Source organism: Talpa europaea (genome assembly GCF_964194135.1).
Source record: "Talpa europaea genome assembly, chromosome: 8".
In the NCBI taxonomy this organism is placed as follows: domain Eukaryota; kingdom Metazoa; phylum Chordata; class Mammalia; order Eulipotyphla; family Talpidae; genus Talpa; species Talpa europaea.
In genome coordinates, this window is record NC_140075.1 from 90,051,594 (window position 1) to 90,067,904 (window position 16,311).

The 16,311-nt window shown below is 41.8% G+C and overlaps 1 protein-coding gene across 1 annotated transcript in view; it reads left to right on the forward strand.

Annotated features, from left to right (window-relative positions):
• Positions 1–15,848: 15,848 nt before the first annotated feature.
• The window catches only part of PRKCH (protein kinase C eta), a gene marked incomplete at both ends in the record, with an annotated part of 198,835 nt that continues 198,372 nt past the window's right edge, over positions 15,849–16,311 (forward strand). Inside the window, one exon of the mRNA XM_084241421.1 lies at positions 15,849–16,211. Within this exon, the coding sequence (XP_084097547.1) occupies positions 15,849–16,211 (363 nt within the window). The remainder of the gene's footprint in view (positions 16,212–16,311) is intronic.

The following is a 16,311-nucleotide window of genomic DNA, read 5'->3' on the forward strand; positions in this document are numbered from 1 at the left end:
AGGAAGGAAAATACATCTACTGTACCGTACTGTATCGATACCTTAAGTTCAGGTTGTCTGTTGGCAAGACAATCTATGTATTACTGGACTTACGCTGTTCAAACCCATGATGTTCAAGTGTCAATTATATATCACAAGTCTTGTATCTAGAAATTCATGTGTATTTGAGCACACTCCACTAAAACCAAAATCAAACTAAAGCTTTGCAGTCACAACACAGATTTAGAAGTTAACCACATTGTTATTTGGTATAATAAAATGTGGTCGTATATATTTATACATTATTTAGAAAGACTTTTAAAAATCAATGTTTCAAGGATAAATATTTCATACAGTTTGGATACTATCTTACCTCTTGAAAAATTATTTATTAAGAAAACATCCCACCTATAAGTTCAAAGCCTGTGAGCTATATGTCCCTGGTTTTAGCTCCCCACTTTACTTTATCTCACAGTATAGTTTTCCTTTTCTCCCTATATTTCATTTAGTCCTGAATTGGGGCATTTTTGAGCATTGTATTTATTATCTCCTATTTGATAATAGGAAAAATATGCTTCCTTAGATAACATACAACAGGAAGGGAATCCTATTTAAAGAGAAAATATTTGAGTACTTTTTTCAAGAACAATGGTATATTCTTGCTCAAAGACCTTCCCTATGATTATCATTCGACTAGTTGATCAACCAGCATTTATTGAACATCTACAAAATCTGGCAATATGACAGACACTAGAAAAATGAGACAAAAATACAATCTTTTCTTCAAAGAATTCACAGTATAGAGTAGGGAAGACTAACTTTATTTAAACAAGTAAAATACATTGTCTAGGTGAAATAGGGGAGAGCCACCCTGGGAAGCAAGGGAGCAGAGAAAAAGATCTTACATCTTCTTGCTGGTTCCATAACAATTACTTTGAAGTGTCAAAAGAAGAAAAAGGCATAATTTGAACTTTAAAACTTTTATTCAGAATGTGAAGATACCTTTTCCAGATAAAGCTATAGAATCATTTTGGCATGATGCTAACACATCTTATGGAATGTTTAACTTCAATTATATTTAAAATTTCAGAGAGTTTCAACTTTTATAGGTTTGCTTAATATGTTAGGGATGCAAATTTTAATTCATGTAAAGAGTACTAGAATGAAGTGTATACCTTTTCAGAGTACAATTTTATGAGTGTGCCAATGACACATCTTTATAGCTACCACAAAAAGTTTATGATATGGATATTTTTCATTATTCCAGAGAGTTCTCTCAAACCCTCTCCCAGTTGCCTACTCCATAAGCAACTACTGCTCTGGTTTCTATCACCACAGAGTAGTGCATGTTCTATTTCTTTAACAGATAGGACTGTTCAGATTTTCTGTTTCTTTTCATGTCAGTTTTTCTATATTGCGTTTTCAAGAAATTTGCTCAATTTTTATATGTTCTTGAATTTTTGACATAATATGATACATAATACCCACTTAGTGTTCTATTATCAATTTCTCTATTATCTGGCGTGAGGTATCCTCTTCATTCCTGAAATCAGTAATTTGTGTGTGATTTCTCCCCCCCCTCAGCCTTGCTCTGGGATTGGAAATTTTATTAATTTTCAAAGAATCAACTTTGGACTTTATTTTCTTGTTTGTTTTCTATCTTACTCATTTCTGCTCTTCAGAATTTCCTTTCTGCTAATTATTTTGGATTTAATTTACTTCTGTGCTCTAGCTTTTTAAAACTTTCTTTTTCACCAATGTAAAAATATAAATATTTAAATTTCTCCCTACACACTGCTCTAGCTGTATCCAACAAATTTTGACAATTTCATTTTTACTATCATTCACATAAAAGTATTTTCTAAATTCCCTGTGATTTCTTCTTTGACTCATAAGTCATTTAGAATTACGTTGTTTAATTTCCAACTATTTGGGAAGTTTTAAGCTATCTTATTGTTGTTGATTTCTAATTTCATTATGTTATGTTGTATTTTTAAATCTTTTAAAATTCATTGAGTCATATTTTATGTTTTGGCCTCAGATCTATCCTGGTGATCATGATGGTTCACTTTAAGTGTCAACTTGACTAGGCTAAGTGACACCCAAATATCTGGTTAAATATTTTATCTGGGTATGTCTGTGAATCCTCACAGACAATCTCTGCAGGAGATTGGCATTTGATTGGTGAGCTGTGTCAACTGGATGACTATCTCCCATGTATGTGGGTTTCATATAATTCATTCATAGGATAAAAAGGAAGAGGAAGTTTGAATTCATGATCTGTCTGATGATTTAACATAGTTTAAAAGCCCTACAAGATCGAAGTCGTGCTGCAGAGGTTGCAGATAGCTTCATAGCGCTGTGTTTCACCCCTTGTGCCACCAGGGAGGCCCGGTTGTCAGTCTTTTGACTATAATGTACCTAGGTTTATTTTTTTTTAATTTATTTTTTTCATCAGAAAAATCTATTGTTGGGGCCTCCCTGGTGGCGTAAGGGGTTAAGACGCAACCTATGAAGCTGTCCACAGCCACTGCAGCACGAGTTCGATCCCCAGCCAGAGAGCTAACCACATGGCACAGCAGACCTCTCCTGTCTTGCCAACTGCTCCCCTCAGCAGTGTATTTCAGTCAATTTGCCTATTCTGTTCCCCACTCTGTCTCTGGTGAATCTTCTCACCCCCACACCTCTGGCCTGTACCCCAGCTCTTGTATGCATAAATAAATAAATCTTTAAAAAAATTATTGTTGATTCTTCTGTCTTTGGGCTTAAACTTTCTACCGGACTGGAGGAATTTTCTTTTCTGTTCTTTTTTTTTTTTGTGGGACCCTCGCTGGCAGCCAGGGAACGAACCGGTGCTGCAGAGGCTGTGGGCAGCCTCGCAGCCCAGTGCTCAACCGCTGTGTCACCAGGGGAGGCCCCTTGAGGAATTTTCCATCATTGTTTCTCCAAATTTTATTTTACCCTATTCTTTCCTACTAGGACTCCAAATTGTGTGTCTGTGCATCAGCTATTTACCTTTTATTTCCAACATAACCACTTGGTTTATTTCTCTGCTGATACCCCCATCTGTTTATTCAGTACATCCATCTTATCCCATGCATCCACATTTGTAATAGCCTGTTATTAAGACCTTGTCTACTAATTACAACACCTGGGTCACCTCGGATTTTTGCTTTTATTCTCTTTTCTTTATTATAGGCTGCATTTTCCTGTTTTCTTCATGTATCCAATATTTTAAAAATTATTTTTGAATGTCGTTATAAGGAAGTTAAATACAGTCTGAATTATCTTCCTTTAAAGGATGTTGAGGTTTCTGCTATTAGACTGTTAAATTACTGGAAAATGCTCTTGATTTGTTTATGCCTTTAAAAATTGTTTGTTATGGCAGTTCTACTTCAGTTTTGTTCTTTCTTCTGGGGCATGGCCCTTTCCCAGGGACATGGCACCTACTCCTGAGGTGTGGCCTCTTTAGAGTTTCAGTTGAATGCCTGGGGTGCTTAGTAAAGTCTTTCACTTTGGCTAGTCCAATATTCTCCTGTTCCCAGCACTGCATAGCTTGTGACATCTTGGCCCAGCAGCCTTCCTTATGGCAGCTATTCTCTGCTAGACCTCATAAAGTTTCAGACTGCACACAGGCTACAGAGGACATTTATAAAGTCTTCTTTGCACCCCTCTTCTGCACATCTCCTTCCTTTCTGATATCCTGCCTTATGAAGTCCAGAGACCACAGCCACCCTTAACTCTGTACTTCTTCAGCTCAGTAAGACTTCTGTGTTTCCTAGATTCTGCCTCCTTTTAGTTGGTGCCCCTAGACAGAAAACTGAAGAGGGGGAAGGTGTCTTTATGTTTCTTTTCACTAGAGGATCATAGCCCAAAGTGTTTATTATCATGTATCTGAAATCAGTTATATCAGATATTTGTAGTTATTTTTAGTGGGAGGACAAGTCCAGTATCAGTTGCTCTGTTTGGCAAAAAGTGGATGCTCTCTTATGTATGTTTTGGTGTAGTGTATACTCCTTAAGAAAGTATTAAAACAAGAAATGACTTTTCTTTTTTTATTGAAAGATCTTTGATTCATTTCTGTGTTGGATCACTGTTCTCAATGATATCTATCTACTCTTCTTTTTTTTTTAAAGATTTACTTTTATTTATTTATACAAGCACTGGGTACAGTCAGAAGCACAGGAGGGTGAGAGAATTCAGCAGATCCAGAGCGGGGAGCAGAGCAGGCAGAAGGACCGAAGTACACTGCTTAGGGGAGCAGTGGGCAGCAGGAGAGGTCTGCGCGCCATGTGGGACCCTCCTCCAGTGGCCTGGGAGCAGCCAGGGATCGAACCGGCTCTGCAGGGGCTGCGGGCAGCTTTGCAAGCCAGCACTCAACCGCTACGCCACCAGGGAGGCTCGATATCTATCTACTCTTGCTATAACTTCAATAATCAGTTAGTTGAAGTTCATTTAAATAATTATAATTAATATTTCAAGTTTTTCTTCTAAAAATTTAATTTTTGTTCATTTTATGTTTTTTATTTATTCTTTCATTTTTTATATTGAACATTCCAAAATCACAATGACTAATAATAATCATTAATATCTGTAAGATTTATTATAACATTTATCAAATATTGAAAAGACATTTTTTTCAAGAGTTTAAAACAAAATTCATGTAAAACAAAGTGTACTTGAATATCCTTCTATTTTAAAAAGCTGGACTCAATAAAATTATAAGATAATAAAATGATCTATGCAAATTGTGTTGCTTACCAGCACAAAACTCAATTTGGGAACTTCTTAAAAACAACTATAATAATCTTTTCACTGGTTATAATTTAACTGGTATAGCAAAAGAAAATGTCAGAGCAAATTTGCCTCACACTGTATTTCTAAGATAACTGATATAAATCATTAACTGCATCATAATTTATTGTTTTATTTTATTGTTTAACAAAACATGTCAAAGCAATATTACTGATACTGCTGTTTATATAAATCAATGAAAGGCATGTTGAGTCAGTAGTTTACTCGAGCTTAGATTCTGCTCTGAAGAGCTGGGCCACATTCTCAAGACCCAGGGAATGTGTAAGAAACAACCTGAAAATACTCAACTTTTGCTTTTGGCTGCTCATTTGCAAAACAAAGATTTGATTTAGTATTCTTTAGTATGTTTTCCAGATTGAAGGACCCCTCCTTTCTGTGTTTTTATTTTTACCTTTTAGATACATCTTCTTATTACAAGGCTGTGTTTTTGTCCTTTATCTTCAAATGTTTGTTCCATATATTTGTTTTCATCTGAAGGTAATAACAGTCATATTTCTGTTTGGTTATAACAATCTTCAGATAATTATAAATGGGAACAAAAACAAACATGTGGCAAAGTGCCAAGTAATTTCCAAATTTAAAAAGTAAAACAATTATCCCGTAAATGTAACATATTAAGTCTCTGATTGCTTTACAAAAATGGACCCTAACTAAGAGAAATAACTTGTACATTTACATGGAAGCAAACGCTGGAGTGATATCACTGCCTGCCATCAGTTATCTCAAACTGAGTCCAAGTTTTTAGAGTCATTTCCTAACTAATGTTAACAAGCACAGGTGTTTCCTGATTTCAGTTGTTTGGACTTAAAAAATGAGTAACTTGGGGAAATGTGTAAAATTCCTTTGTTGGCTTCCTTTCTCCTGTATCAAGCCCAAGTTTCATCTCAGTACTATATGTGGTTTTGTATTTCTATGCCCATTTAGTCCATGAACTTATTTTCTCTTTCTAATGTTATACCCACCAGACTGCTTTCTGTTTTGTTATAACTGGTGTTATTTTTTCAAGTTGCCCTTCATATGTAGGATCCCAATTTAAGTGATTACATTTGAACTAAAAGAATGTGTCGAAAATTCTTCCTGTGAGTTGAGGCAGTGCTCTCTGAATGGCAGGGGTCAGCTCTTGCATGACTGTGGGGGCTGTGCCTGGTTGTGAACACCCATACCCTACCCCAGAGGGCCACAGAGTGTGAAGCAAGAAGGATAAAGCAGAGGGAAGGGAAGGTGAGCAGCAGGATGAGGAAGACCTGACAACATTTCTGTAATGCTGTAGGACTTCACGATGTGCTTTTAATTTGGTTCTAATTTAATTCTGTGACCTGTCTGAGGCTATCTTTTGCTCTTGGAGGATGCAAGTCTAAATCTTTGAATGCTATTGACTCTCATGCTGGGGTTCTTAAACTTGAGTGAATAAGTATCTCCTGGGCTTGTTGAATTTTGTTAAAAATAACAAATCACAGACCATCCCATTCCTTACTTTGCCCCAAAAGTCAGAAAGTCTGAAATGCCTTGCTACCATTACTTGGTTTCCAAAGCTAAAATTATGTGGTCTGCACAGTGGAACTTCATTAAAACTGTTGAGTATCAGTAATATCTTGATTTACCTACTTTGCTCTTCTAAAATATTATCTAGAGTAAACATTTGCTATCTTTCAGTATTCAAAACAAATGCCTGAATTCAGCGTCTGGAAAGCGATAAAGGGAAGGAAGTAGGGGATTTCACTGTAGATCAGTTTTGTAGAAAGTTAACTTTTTCTCCTTGCTTGAAAAAGATGTTAATGATTGATGGGAAAATTTACACTTTGTTAACAGGATTTCAAAGACAGGAGATCTTTTTTAATGCCTCCTTCTTATGAATATAAACTCTTAGGAACAGGCACCAAACTGCTTTTTCATTTCCAAGAATCAGAAAACGTTCAAGTTTCACCAGAAAGACAGGAAATGATTATAAATTGAAAGGGTTAAAGCCAAGCTTATCTGTGATTTAGTGTTCAGTTTTTTAAATATTAGTGTTAAAATGTTGATTAAATTGCTAAAAATGTCTATTAAATTTTTATTACAGGGCCTCCCTGGTGGCTCAGGCGGTTGAGTGCAGTGCTGTGAAGCTGTCCACAGCCTTTGCAGTGAGGGTTCAATCCCGGCCCACCATGGAGCAACAGACCTCTCCTGCCTCGCCCGCTGCTCCCCTCAGCAGTGTATTTCAGTCAGTCTGCCTGTTCTGTCCCCTGCTCTGTCTCTGGTGAATCCTCTCACCCTCTGCACATCTGGCCTGTACCCTGGTTCTTGTATAAATAAATAAATCTTTTAAAAAAATGAATTTTTATTACAGATAAAATGACAAAATACAGGTAAAGAAAAAGCCACCTATAATAACAACATTGTAGTAATTTTTTTAATACTATCACCCAAAAATAATCAATACTTACAAAGTGCTTTCCAAAAAAATTACTTCTGTAATACTCACAGCAGCCCATTTTATAGATGAGAATCCTGAGTTATAGTAAGGGGAGGTAGAGCCTAACATCCTATAGCAATAGGAGAGAGGATTTGGGCAAAGGCAGACATAGGATTTAAGTGGAAATAGTCTGGCTCCAGAGCCCCTGCATTCAACCTCTACACTAGCCTGACTCTGCACTGTAATCTATCATCTGTGATAATGTTGTTCACAATTTCGGGGGCTATATCTTTCCAAATTTACACACTCATACAACATACATTGCATATTTTATACCAAATAGGATCCCTTTGAACTATAATTTGATGGTCTGCATTTTTAAAGTAACAATAGATTATGAAATATATAATGGCTACTATGGTAAATAGTTATGGCTACATCCTGGCAAAATATTCTATTTAAAGGGAGGCCCCTTCTGCCCTCCCCACCCTCTTATAGTTATGAAAAAAAGCCAAGAAGACCCAAGTAATCTTAATATTAAGATCATCTGAATTGATGCAAACCAGTTTCTGGTTAAATATTATAACCGTAGAACCGTTGTAGAGGACTTTACAAACAACCTAAAGGCAATTCCAGGGGACTCTGAAATTTCTGAATATCATGGCCAGTGGTCAGACTAGAATTATTGATTGGGTGGTCCTGAGTAAACCAGAGAGCATCTTCAGGAAGATGGTTTACTGAGTGGAGAAAACCCAGTAAAGGGTGAGAGAGAAAGATGCTATTAGAGCAAAATAATCATTTATTCTCTCAGAGGTTTCTTACACAATCCATAAACTCAAATAGCTTGGTTGTTATCCATCATTAATAATCACTGTGATTGTTAATGGATTAGAATCAAATAAGAAAAATTAATGGAACATCCTACCATTCACTACATTAATCATCAGTATTGAGAAAATTGTTACTATTTTAAGCCACATTCCCTTGCTGCTATCACTAGAGCTTTCTTGAAATACCAAGAAAAATATTAAAAATGAGGAGTCATAGTAAACTGTGCATTTAAAATGAAGACATTTTAAACACTTTTAGTTTGAAAAGACAGTGTTTCCTCATTTGGTGACATGCTGCTTTACATTGTTATTACCAAAGTGGATACAAAGAAATATTTGAGGTAACTAAATATAATTGACCTTGGTTCCCCTAAACTATCTTCTTACTGTCTGTGAAGGATGTCTTTGTTTTTCAGCCCACGAAACTAAAATTCAGACTGAGAACATTCATGAATCTGTTTCTTAATAGAATGCCTGTAGGTTGCCTAGGCTTACTAAGAAAGGCACTTAGGTAATAGAAAAGATACCAAATCAAAATATTCTAACAAGGATAGAGTAAACTGGGTGAGCTACGTCAAAATATAAAACAGCCATGGAGAGATTTGTGTTGGTTCTCTTTGCACACACAAAATATATATTTTTTAAAGATCTATTTATTTATGCATACAAGAACTGGGGTACAGGCCAGAGGTGTGGTGGGTGAGAGGATTCATCAGAGACAGAGTGGGGAGCAGAATGGGCAGATCGACACAAATGCACTACTGAGGGGAGCAGCGGGCGAGTCAGGAGAGGTCTGCTGCGCCAGCACACACAAAATATTTAACCTCATTCCATTTTCCTGTTAGAAAATGATGGCAGGAACGTTTTATGGAGTCACTGCTCTTGATCACCAGCCTACGTCTAGGCAATTATCAGAACATGGTGTTACCAACTTGACTGCATTTTATGGAGATATTGCTTTTATGCCTGTCCCTCTGCTCTGCTCTCAATCCCTGGAATCTGTCTTACTTAAGTGGGCTTTGGAGGGAAATGGTAATTTAAGGTCCTTCTTTTGAGGAAGACTGAAGAAGTGTGAGAGGCTTTGCTGGTCCATTCCATCAGCCCTTGTAGGACACTTTCCCCTTCAGGCTTCCTCCCTTCACTTCCTCACTCAGAAGCTCCTCCACTGATGCTGACCAGTGTGTCAGAGCCATCTGGCCGCTGAAGACCCCACTACCTTAATCTCATCCTGCCCGAGGCACTGAAGATCTTCCCTCAGCCTGTTATCCAGAAGCTTCACGATGATGAGTTTTGATTTTATTTATTCTGCTTAGCACACTATGTCCCTTTCAACATGAGACTAGTGTTTGTTTTCCAATCTGAGAAATGTCATCCTATCTGTGACTATCTTACCTATTTCCATCCTTTTGGGGACATCTATAATAGGAAATTGTGATTCACCTTTGCCACACTACATATACTGTGTACACATACCATTATAAGGAACTTGGCATATTTGAAAATAGAAAAGGAACACTTATTTTTAAAATTTAAATTTTATTTTTATATTCCCCATACAATTGCAACCCCCTTATTTTGACCCCAATCCCTCCTTCCACCGCCCCCCACCCCCCATAGAGTGTCTCTGGTTCATAGTTGTTTGTTGATTTTGATATTTTCTTTCTTATAGTTATTCTTTTTCCCGGTCTCTTTTTTAAGTTTTCTAGATTCCTGCTATGAGTGAGACCATCCGGTATTTTTCTTTTTCTTTCTGGCTTATTTCGCTGAGCATGATCCCTTCCAGCTCCATCCATGTTGCTGCAAATTGCATGTGTTTATCTTTTTTGAATGCTGAGTAATATTCCATGGTGTCTATGTACCACATCTTCTTGATCCAGTCATCTCTTTTTGGGCATTTGGGTTGTTTCCAAAGCTTAGCTATTGTAAGTAGTGCTGCTATAAACATAGGGGTGCAGGTGCTCTTTGGAATTGATGTTTCTGTGTCCTTTGGGTAAATACCTAGGAGTGGAATTGCTGGATCATATGGAAGCTCTATGTTTAGTAGCTCCAGAAATCTCCTCACAGCTCTCCATAGTGGTTGGACCAGTTTGCACTCCCACCAACAGTGCAGGAGAGTTCAAAAAGGAACACTTTTGCTGTAGCTCCCACCTGCATTCTGCTGCAATCTCCATATTCTCCCTCTTCATACTCAGTATTAGGAGTAATTTTCAATCTTAGTATGAGATTTTTATCAAATAAAAATTTGTACTTAGGATATTCTTAAAAAGTGGTTGGAAACTTTCAATATGTAGTAAAAGAGAAATATGTATGGAAGAATACCACAAGGAAAATCAATAGAAGTCTGACAAAATTCACAATTTATCTAAATGTCATTCAGATACTTTGCCACGACTACACCTGAATTGGAAATACTACAACAGGCTGTTTCTTGCTTGACTAAAAACATTGATTACTTGACCATAATTGGAATATAACAGTTCATTTACTCTCAGATATTAAAGCTTCTCCATTTCCATAAAATGACCCTTGATGGGACTTAGGTATCCCTTTTTTAAAAAAATGGGTCAAATCTCAACCATGTCCTATATTAACCATGTGATACAATTTACTTATCCATTCTGACCCTTGTTTTTTAATTTATAAACTACAGATGGTAACACTGATATCAAATGGTTGTCATAAGGATCAAATGAAATAGTGTTTGTTATGGTGGATGCTCAATAACTGATGCTTAGTAGCTGCCAAGGTGACAGATGAAATGTACCATGTGCCTAGCAATACCTTTAGTGCTTTATGTGAATTATTGTTGTCATCAGAGCCTTTTTAGAGAAATATTTTTATTATCCATTTGTAAGTTCAACACCCTAAGAACTGTTTTTATTTGCTTGTTACATTCTGATCTCTATCCACTGGTATATGTATTTTATGTACTTCATAGCATATTTATATTTTTATTCTACCTTTTAAACATTATTTAATAGTTATGTTGATGTTGTTTGTCACATCATTTAATAACTACATAATACTCCACTGAGTTGTTGTTCTACAATTAACCATTCTGCTGTGGCTGAACCTCTTTAGGCGAAGAACTGATTTCTTACTTTGAAGTTTTTGATGTATGCTGTCAAGTTTCTCTCTAAAGGCTGTGACGTTTTATAGTAGCATGGGATTTTTTACCTGTTTGTGTTATTCGCAGAGTCTCTTCTATAGTGAATTGGGAATTGTGTGAAATGTTCCTTAAGAAATTAGAAAAATGGCAGTAACTCAAATAAGCAATCAATCAATCCCTAGTAGATAAAGAATTCCAAAGTTTGTAGTGTGACTAAGCCAAGAAACAGTAGTAGTGATAAGAAAAACAAAACAAAACAAACTTCAAGGCTATAAAAGGCCCTAGGAAACAGATTTTAAAGCAATTGATACAGATATGTAAGTTGCTATATTGCATTGTGTATGAGCCACCAGTGAGCTGGGTGGGATGTATAGACTGAGAGGGCTTCTACCTCCCTGACTTCCTTAAAAGATAAGGATAAGTCCTTATCCAGGGCCAGCTCTGGATAAAGGCTTTTAAGTAGGTGAAGTTTGTATTGACAGGGAATCCCTTCCACAGGGACTTTGTCCTGCATGCTATCTACTAATTGTCTAGTGTCCTCCAAAAACTACCTAATGACACTTGTTAGGGGCAGGAGACAATCAGTCTTCCTGTAGATTGAATTTGGAACACTGTAGAAAAAAATCCTTACTCTGGGACTGTTAACTGGGAATCTGGGAAGTCGGGTTTGCTGTACTTAGGCATTTGGAGGAGCCAGTTGCAGGAATAGAAAATGAGGAAAACAGAAAGGAAAGCAAAACCTGCAAGAAATTGGGGGTGGAGGTGAAGTTCGAGAGTGAGAAAGGAGCTTGACTAATGTGATAAGTAACCTGCATTTCACCTGAGGCTTTTGAGTGTTCAAATACTTCACTGTAAATTAATGATTTAAATCTGGCAATTTGGGGTAGCAGGCTGAAAGCCATAAACATAAATGCTTCATTTAAAAGTCAGGTCCAGGGGCCTCCCTGGTGGTGCAAGGGGTTAAGTGTCAGCACTATGAAGCTATCCCCAGCCACTGCAGCAGGAGTTCAATCCCTGGTCAGGGAGCAAACCCATATATGGTGCAGCAGACCTCTCTGTCTTGCCAACTGCTCCCCTCAGCAGCATATTTCAGTCGATCGGCCAGCCTGTTCTGCTCCCCACTCTGTCTCTGGTGAATCCTCTCACTCCCCCACCCCCCCAACACCTCTGGCCTACACCCTAGATTTTGCATGCACAAATAAATAAATCTTAAAAAAAAAAAAAAGAAATACAGAGTTGGCCACTCCCAGATTTGGAGAGCCACTTGTGATTGGGTAATAAAAATTAAAGAAAAAAAAGGTCAGGTCCATTTCTTCACTTCTGTCAGGGTGACATCCACCCGCCCCCTCTTGCATTCTCAGAACTGTGTCTTCTCTCTCCTTTCTTGCATGATGCAACCTTACTAAAAAAGTCCTCCATCTAGCAATTCCATCTTTCCCCTTAGTAATCATTTTCCACTTCATTCCAATTATACCTCATTCTTGGAAGAGTGTCTATCCTCCTTCTCTTTACTTCTTTAAAGTTTCATTTCAGCCTGCTCCAAACAGAATTTCACTCCCACATCTCTACTGAAGTTGTCAAAGGGTGTTAAGGATCTGTCCCTTGCCAACTCCTCAGGGCCTTTTGAGTCTTTGTTTACTTAATGTCAGAATCCTTTGACATAGCTGACCAATTCCTTCCTGCTTAAAAACTCTGGAGTTGGGTTTCTACAATATCTGGATATCCCCCTGGTTTTTCTCTCAAATCCCTGTCTGCTGCTTCTTAGCCCTCTTGCCTGCCTCTCTCCACTTATAAATATGGGTTTCTGGAGGGCTCTGTCTTAGATCTACTCTTTTCTCATGATACTCTCTCTATGCCTATCTTTCCCTTTAACAGCAATGTTATCCACTATCTACTATCTGTCTACCAATAGCTCCTCAATTTCTGTCTTTAGCTCAGACTTCACCTCCACAAAGCATTTGCCCACCTCAGATTGCCACTTTAATATATGAAAGACATAGCAAACTTGACATGTTTTGAATCAAACTCTTCATCTCCCGCCACAAATCTGCTCCTCTGTGTTTCCTAATCTCTAATGGTTCCCCAATGCACACAGTTGCTCAAGCCAGATTCCTGCAAGTCATCCATGATACTTTCCTCTTCCTCATTCTTTCCATTCAATCCAACACCTGTCAATTCTACGCCAAAAACATTTCTCAAATCCATCTATTTATCTTCATCTCCATTACCACCACCTAAGTCCTAGTCACAGTGTTCTCTCCTCTGGACTTTACGACAGCCTCCTAACTGGTGTCCTGTAGTTGTGCTTTCAATCTGTTCTTCACAGAGAGATATTTTAGAACACAAATCTTATCCTGTCATGACCCTGCTTCGTGGCCCTTCAGAGGCCTTCTGTTGTCCATAGATAATGTCCAGAGAGTTGCCATGACCTTCCAGTTTGCTTAATGTTGGATCCTGACCCACCCTTTCTGGCTTGTTCAGTCACTCTCCCTTAACGGTCTTTACCTCCTATCTCAGAGAATGGTGCTCTAGTCCCCAAGTAGGCCAAATTGCCCTAATTCCCAAGGAATCCTGAATAAATGACTACTTCCTCTGTGGGTCTCTCCAGGGGCCCCTCCCCTAATCATTCCCTACACCTTCCACTGTCCCATCATTTTCTTTCATTGCACCCTCCACGTGTCACTTCCGTTTGTTTGTTCTCCGGTGGGACTGTAAACCCAAGGAGCGCAGGTACCACAGCTGCACTGCTCACCTGTGCCTGGTGCAGAATGATAGGGCCAAGTTGGAGAGTCTGGTGTCTCACACATCCCAATACCAGGGCAGTTGTGTAGCTGCCCCCCATTTGGGGACTGTCTTCTTTAAATGCCAAAGCCCAACAGCAGCAAATCCTTCAGTGGTTCTTCTAGCTAAAGCCCTGCTCTTTGGAGGAGAAAGGCAACAAAGTTGACCCAGATGGTGAACCTGACCTCTCCCCTTGGAGCACTGAGGCAGATAGGAGCTCCCCGGATGTTTGCAAGCTGGCTTTACAAGCTCTTTTTGAAGCAAAGGTATCATTAGGATGATGTGCTGCCTCTCTGCTCCTAAGGAAGTTTTGGTAATTTTAAAACAGGTGCTCCAGCAGCCCGTTCTTGTTTTCATTCTTTAGTGTGCCTTCTCCATTCAGTCCTGCAGAATACCCAGTTTAAGAGGGCACCGGGAGGAAGGGGTCTAGAAAGATGAACCTGCTCCCAAGAAAACCAGACTTGCTGGACAGAATGTAATTAAGTATCTTACAATGGCTTAGGATTTTTGGGAGACAAACTGATTGTGGCTGGCACTCTGGGCGCAAGCTTTGCAGTAGAGCAGAGCAGAAGGAAAGGGTCTCCTTGGGGACCCTTTCAGGAGCCACGGGCAGGAAGGAGCAGCAGCTGCCCACTCTGACTGGCAAACATAGCAACGACCCCGCGTGGTCCCAGAAGAGGTGGTTTCTTCAGCGCACGTGTGTCAGGGACAGTGTGCGTGTGAACATCTTCTGCCCCTGCCGTGCAGGGCTGGGTGGACCAGGAACCCCTCCGCAGAGGAAGAGCCTAATGTCTTGGCCACGACTGTCTTCAAAACCGATCTTTCCTGCTCTTTGTGCAACAAGACACACCTCTCCTGGGAAGGAGGCGGACAGGATTTCCATCATTACTACTGCCCTATTAAAAAAAAAAAAAAAAAACCCGCACACACGCACACACCACCACCAACCGTGTAATTACTCTCTGCAGGAAAGGCGCACAAACAGGATGGGCCGCAGCTGAACCCGGGATGAGCCATCCCAGTAAAGATTAGGAAAAGGAACCTTGCGCCCGCCTCCGGCCAGAGCCTCTCCTAGATGGCCGGCGGGGTCGCCAGCCCGCCTCTCACCCGGGGAGGGAGGGCGTGGGCGGCTCCCGGCCTCGTGGGCCCCTGGCTCCCCCGCCCCCAGCCCTTGGGCACCTCGCAGCCCTCGGGGCCCGTCTCCCCCGCCTCAGGTGTTTGCTCGGGCTGGGCCGCGCACCCCCCCCCCCCCCCCCCCCCCGTGTAGGGCCGGCACCTGGTGGCCTCGGGCTCCCGGCGCGCGGCTCGACCCCCGCAGCGGGGAGCGCCGGGTCCCCGGGCGGCGCCTCCGCCCGCCCGCCGGGGAGGGCCTGGGGGGGCGCCACGCCCCCGCGGCTCGGAGGCGCGGAGGCCGCGCTGCGCGCTCTGAACTTGGAGCCCGGCGGCGCGCGGCTCCCGCCGGGGATGCGGCGCGGCTGCTTCCTGGTTCGCGACTCGCCGCGGGGGGGAGAGCGCGAGCCGGCGGGGCGGGGGCGGCACGGGCGGGAGGAGGCGGGCGGAGAGACGCTGCCGGCTGGAGCTCACCGGACGGGTCGCTCCGGCTCTCGGCGGAGAGGCGCTTCCCGGCCCTGGAAAAGGGGCGAGTCCCGTGGGAGCCCCCGAGAAACGCCGCGCGCTCGAGAGGGGCGGTCGGGCCACGCCGGCCCGCTGAGGGCGCCGCGCCGGGCTCCCCTCCTTTCCACCTCGCGAGGGAGGGCGGGCGGGAAGGAGGGGAGGGGAAGGTCCCGCGGAGGAGAGGGAATGGCCGGGCGCGGGGGGCTTGGGCGCTGCTTTTCCCAGGAACTGCCTCGGCTCCTGAGGCAGCCGCGAGGGCTCGCCTGAGCAGGGGCTCCGGGCTCTCCCGCCGCGAGCCAGCGCGCGCCCCCGGGGCTGCGGAGCCGGCATGTCGTCCGGCACCATGAAGTTCAATGGCTACTTGAGGGTCCGCATCGGCGAGGCCGTGGGGCTGCAGCCCACCCGCTGGTCCCTGCGCCACTCGCTCTTCAAGAAGGGCTACCAGCTGCTGGACCCCTACCTGACTGTGAGCGTGGACCAGGTGCGCGTGGGCCAGACCAGCACCAAGCAGAAGACCAACAAACCCACGTACAACGAGGAGTTCTGTGCCAATGTCACGGACGGGGGCCACCTCGAGCTGGCCGTCTTCCACGAGACGCCCCTGGGTTACGACCACTTCGTGGCGAACTGCACCCTGCAATTCCAGGAGCTGCTGCGCACGGCGGGGGCTTCGGACACCTTCGAGGGCTGGGTGAGTAGCAGCGACCCTCCCCCATGGGTGTCCACTTTGCACTCTGTCCCCTCTCTTTTCCAAAACTCGCCGGGGCCCGCTCTCCCATCGTCTTCCTGGG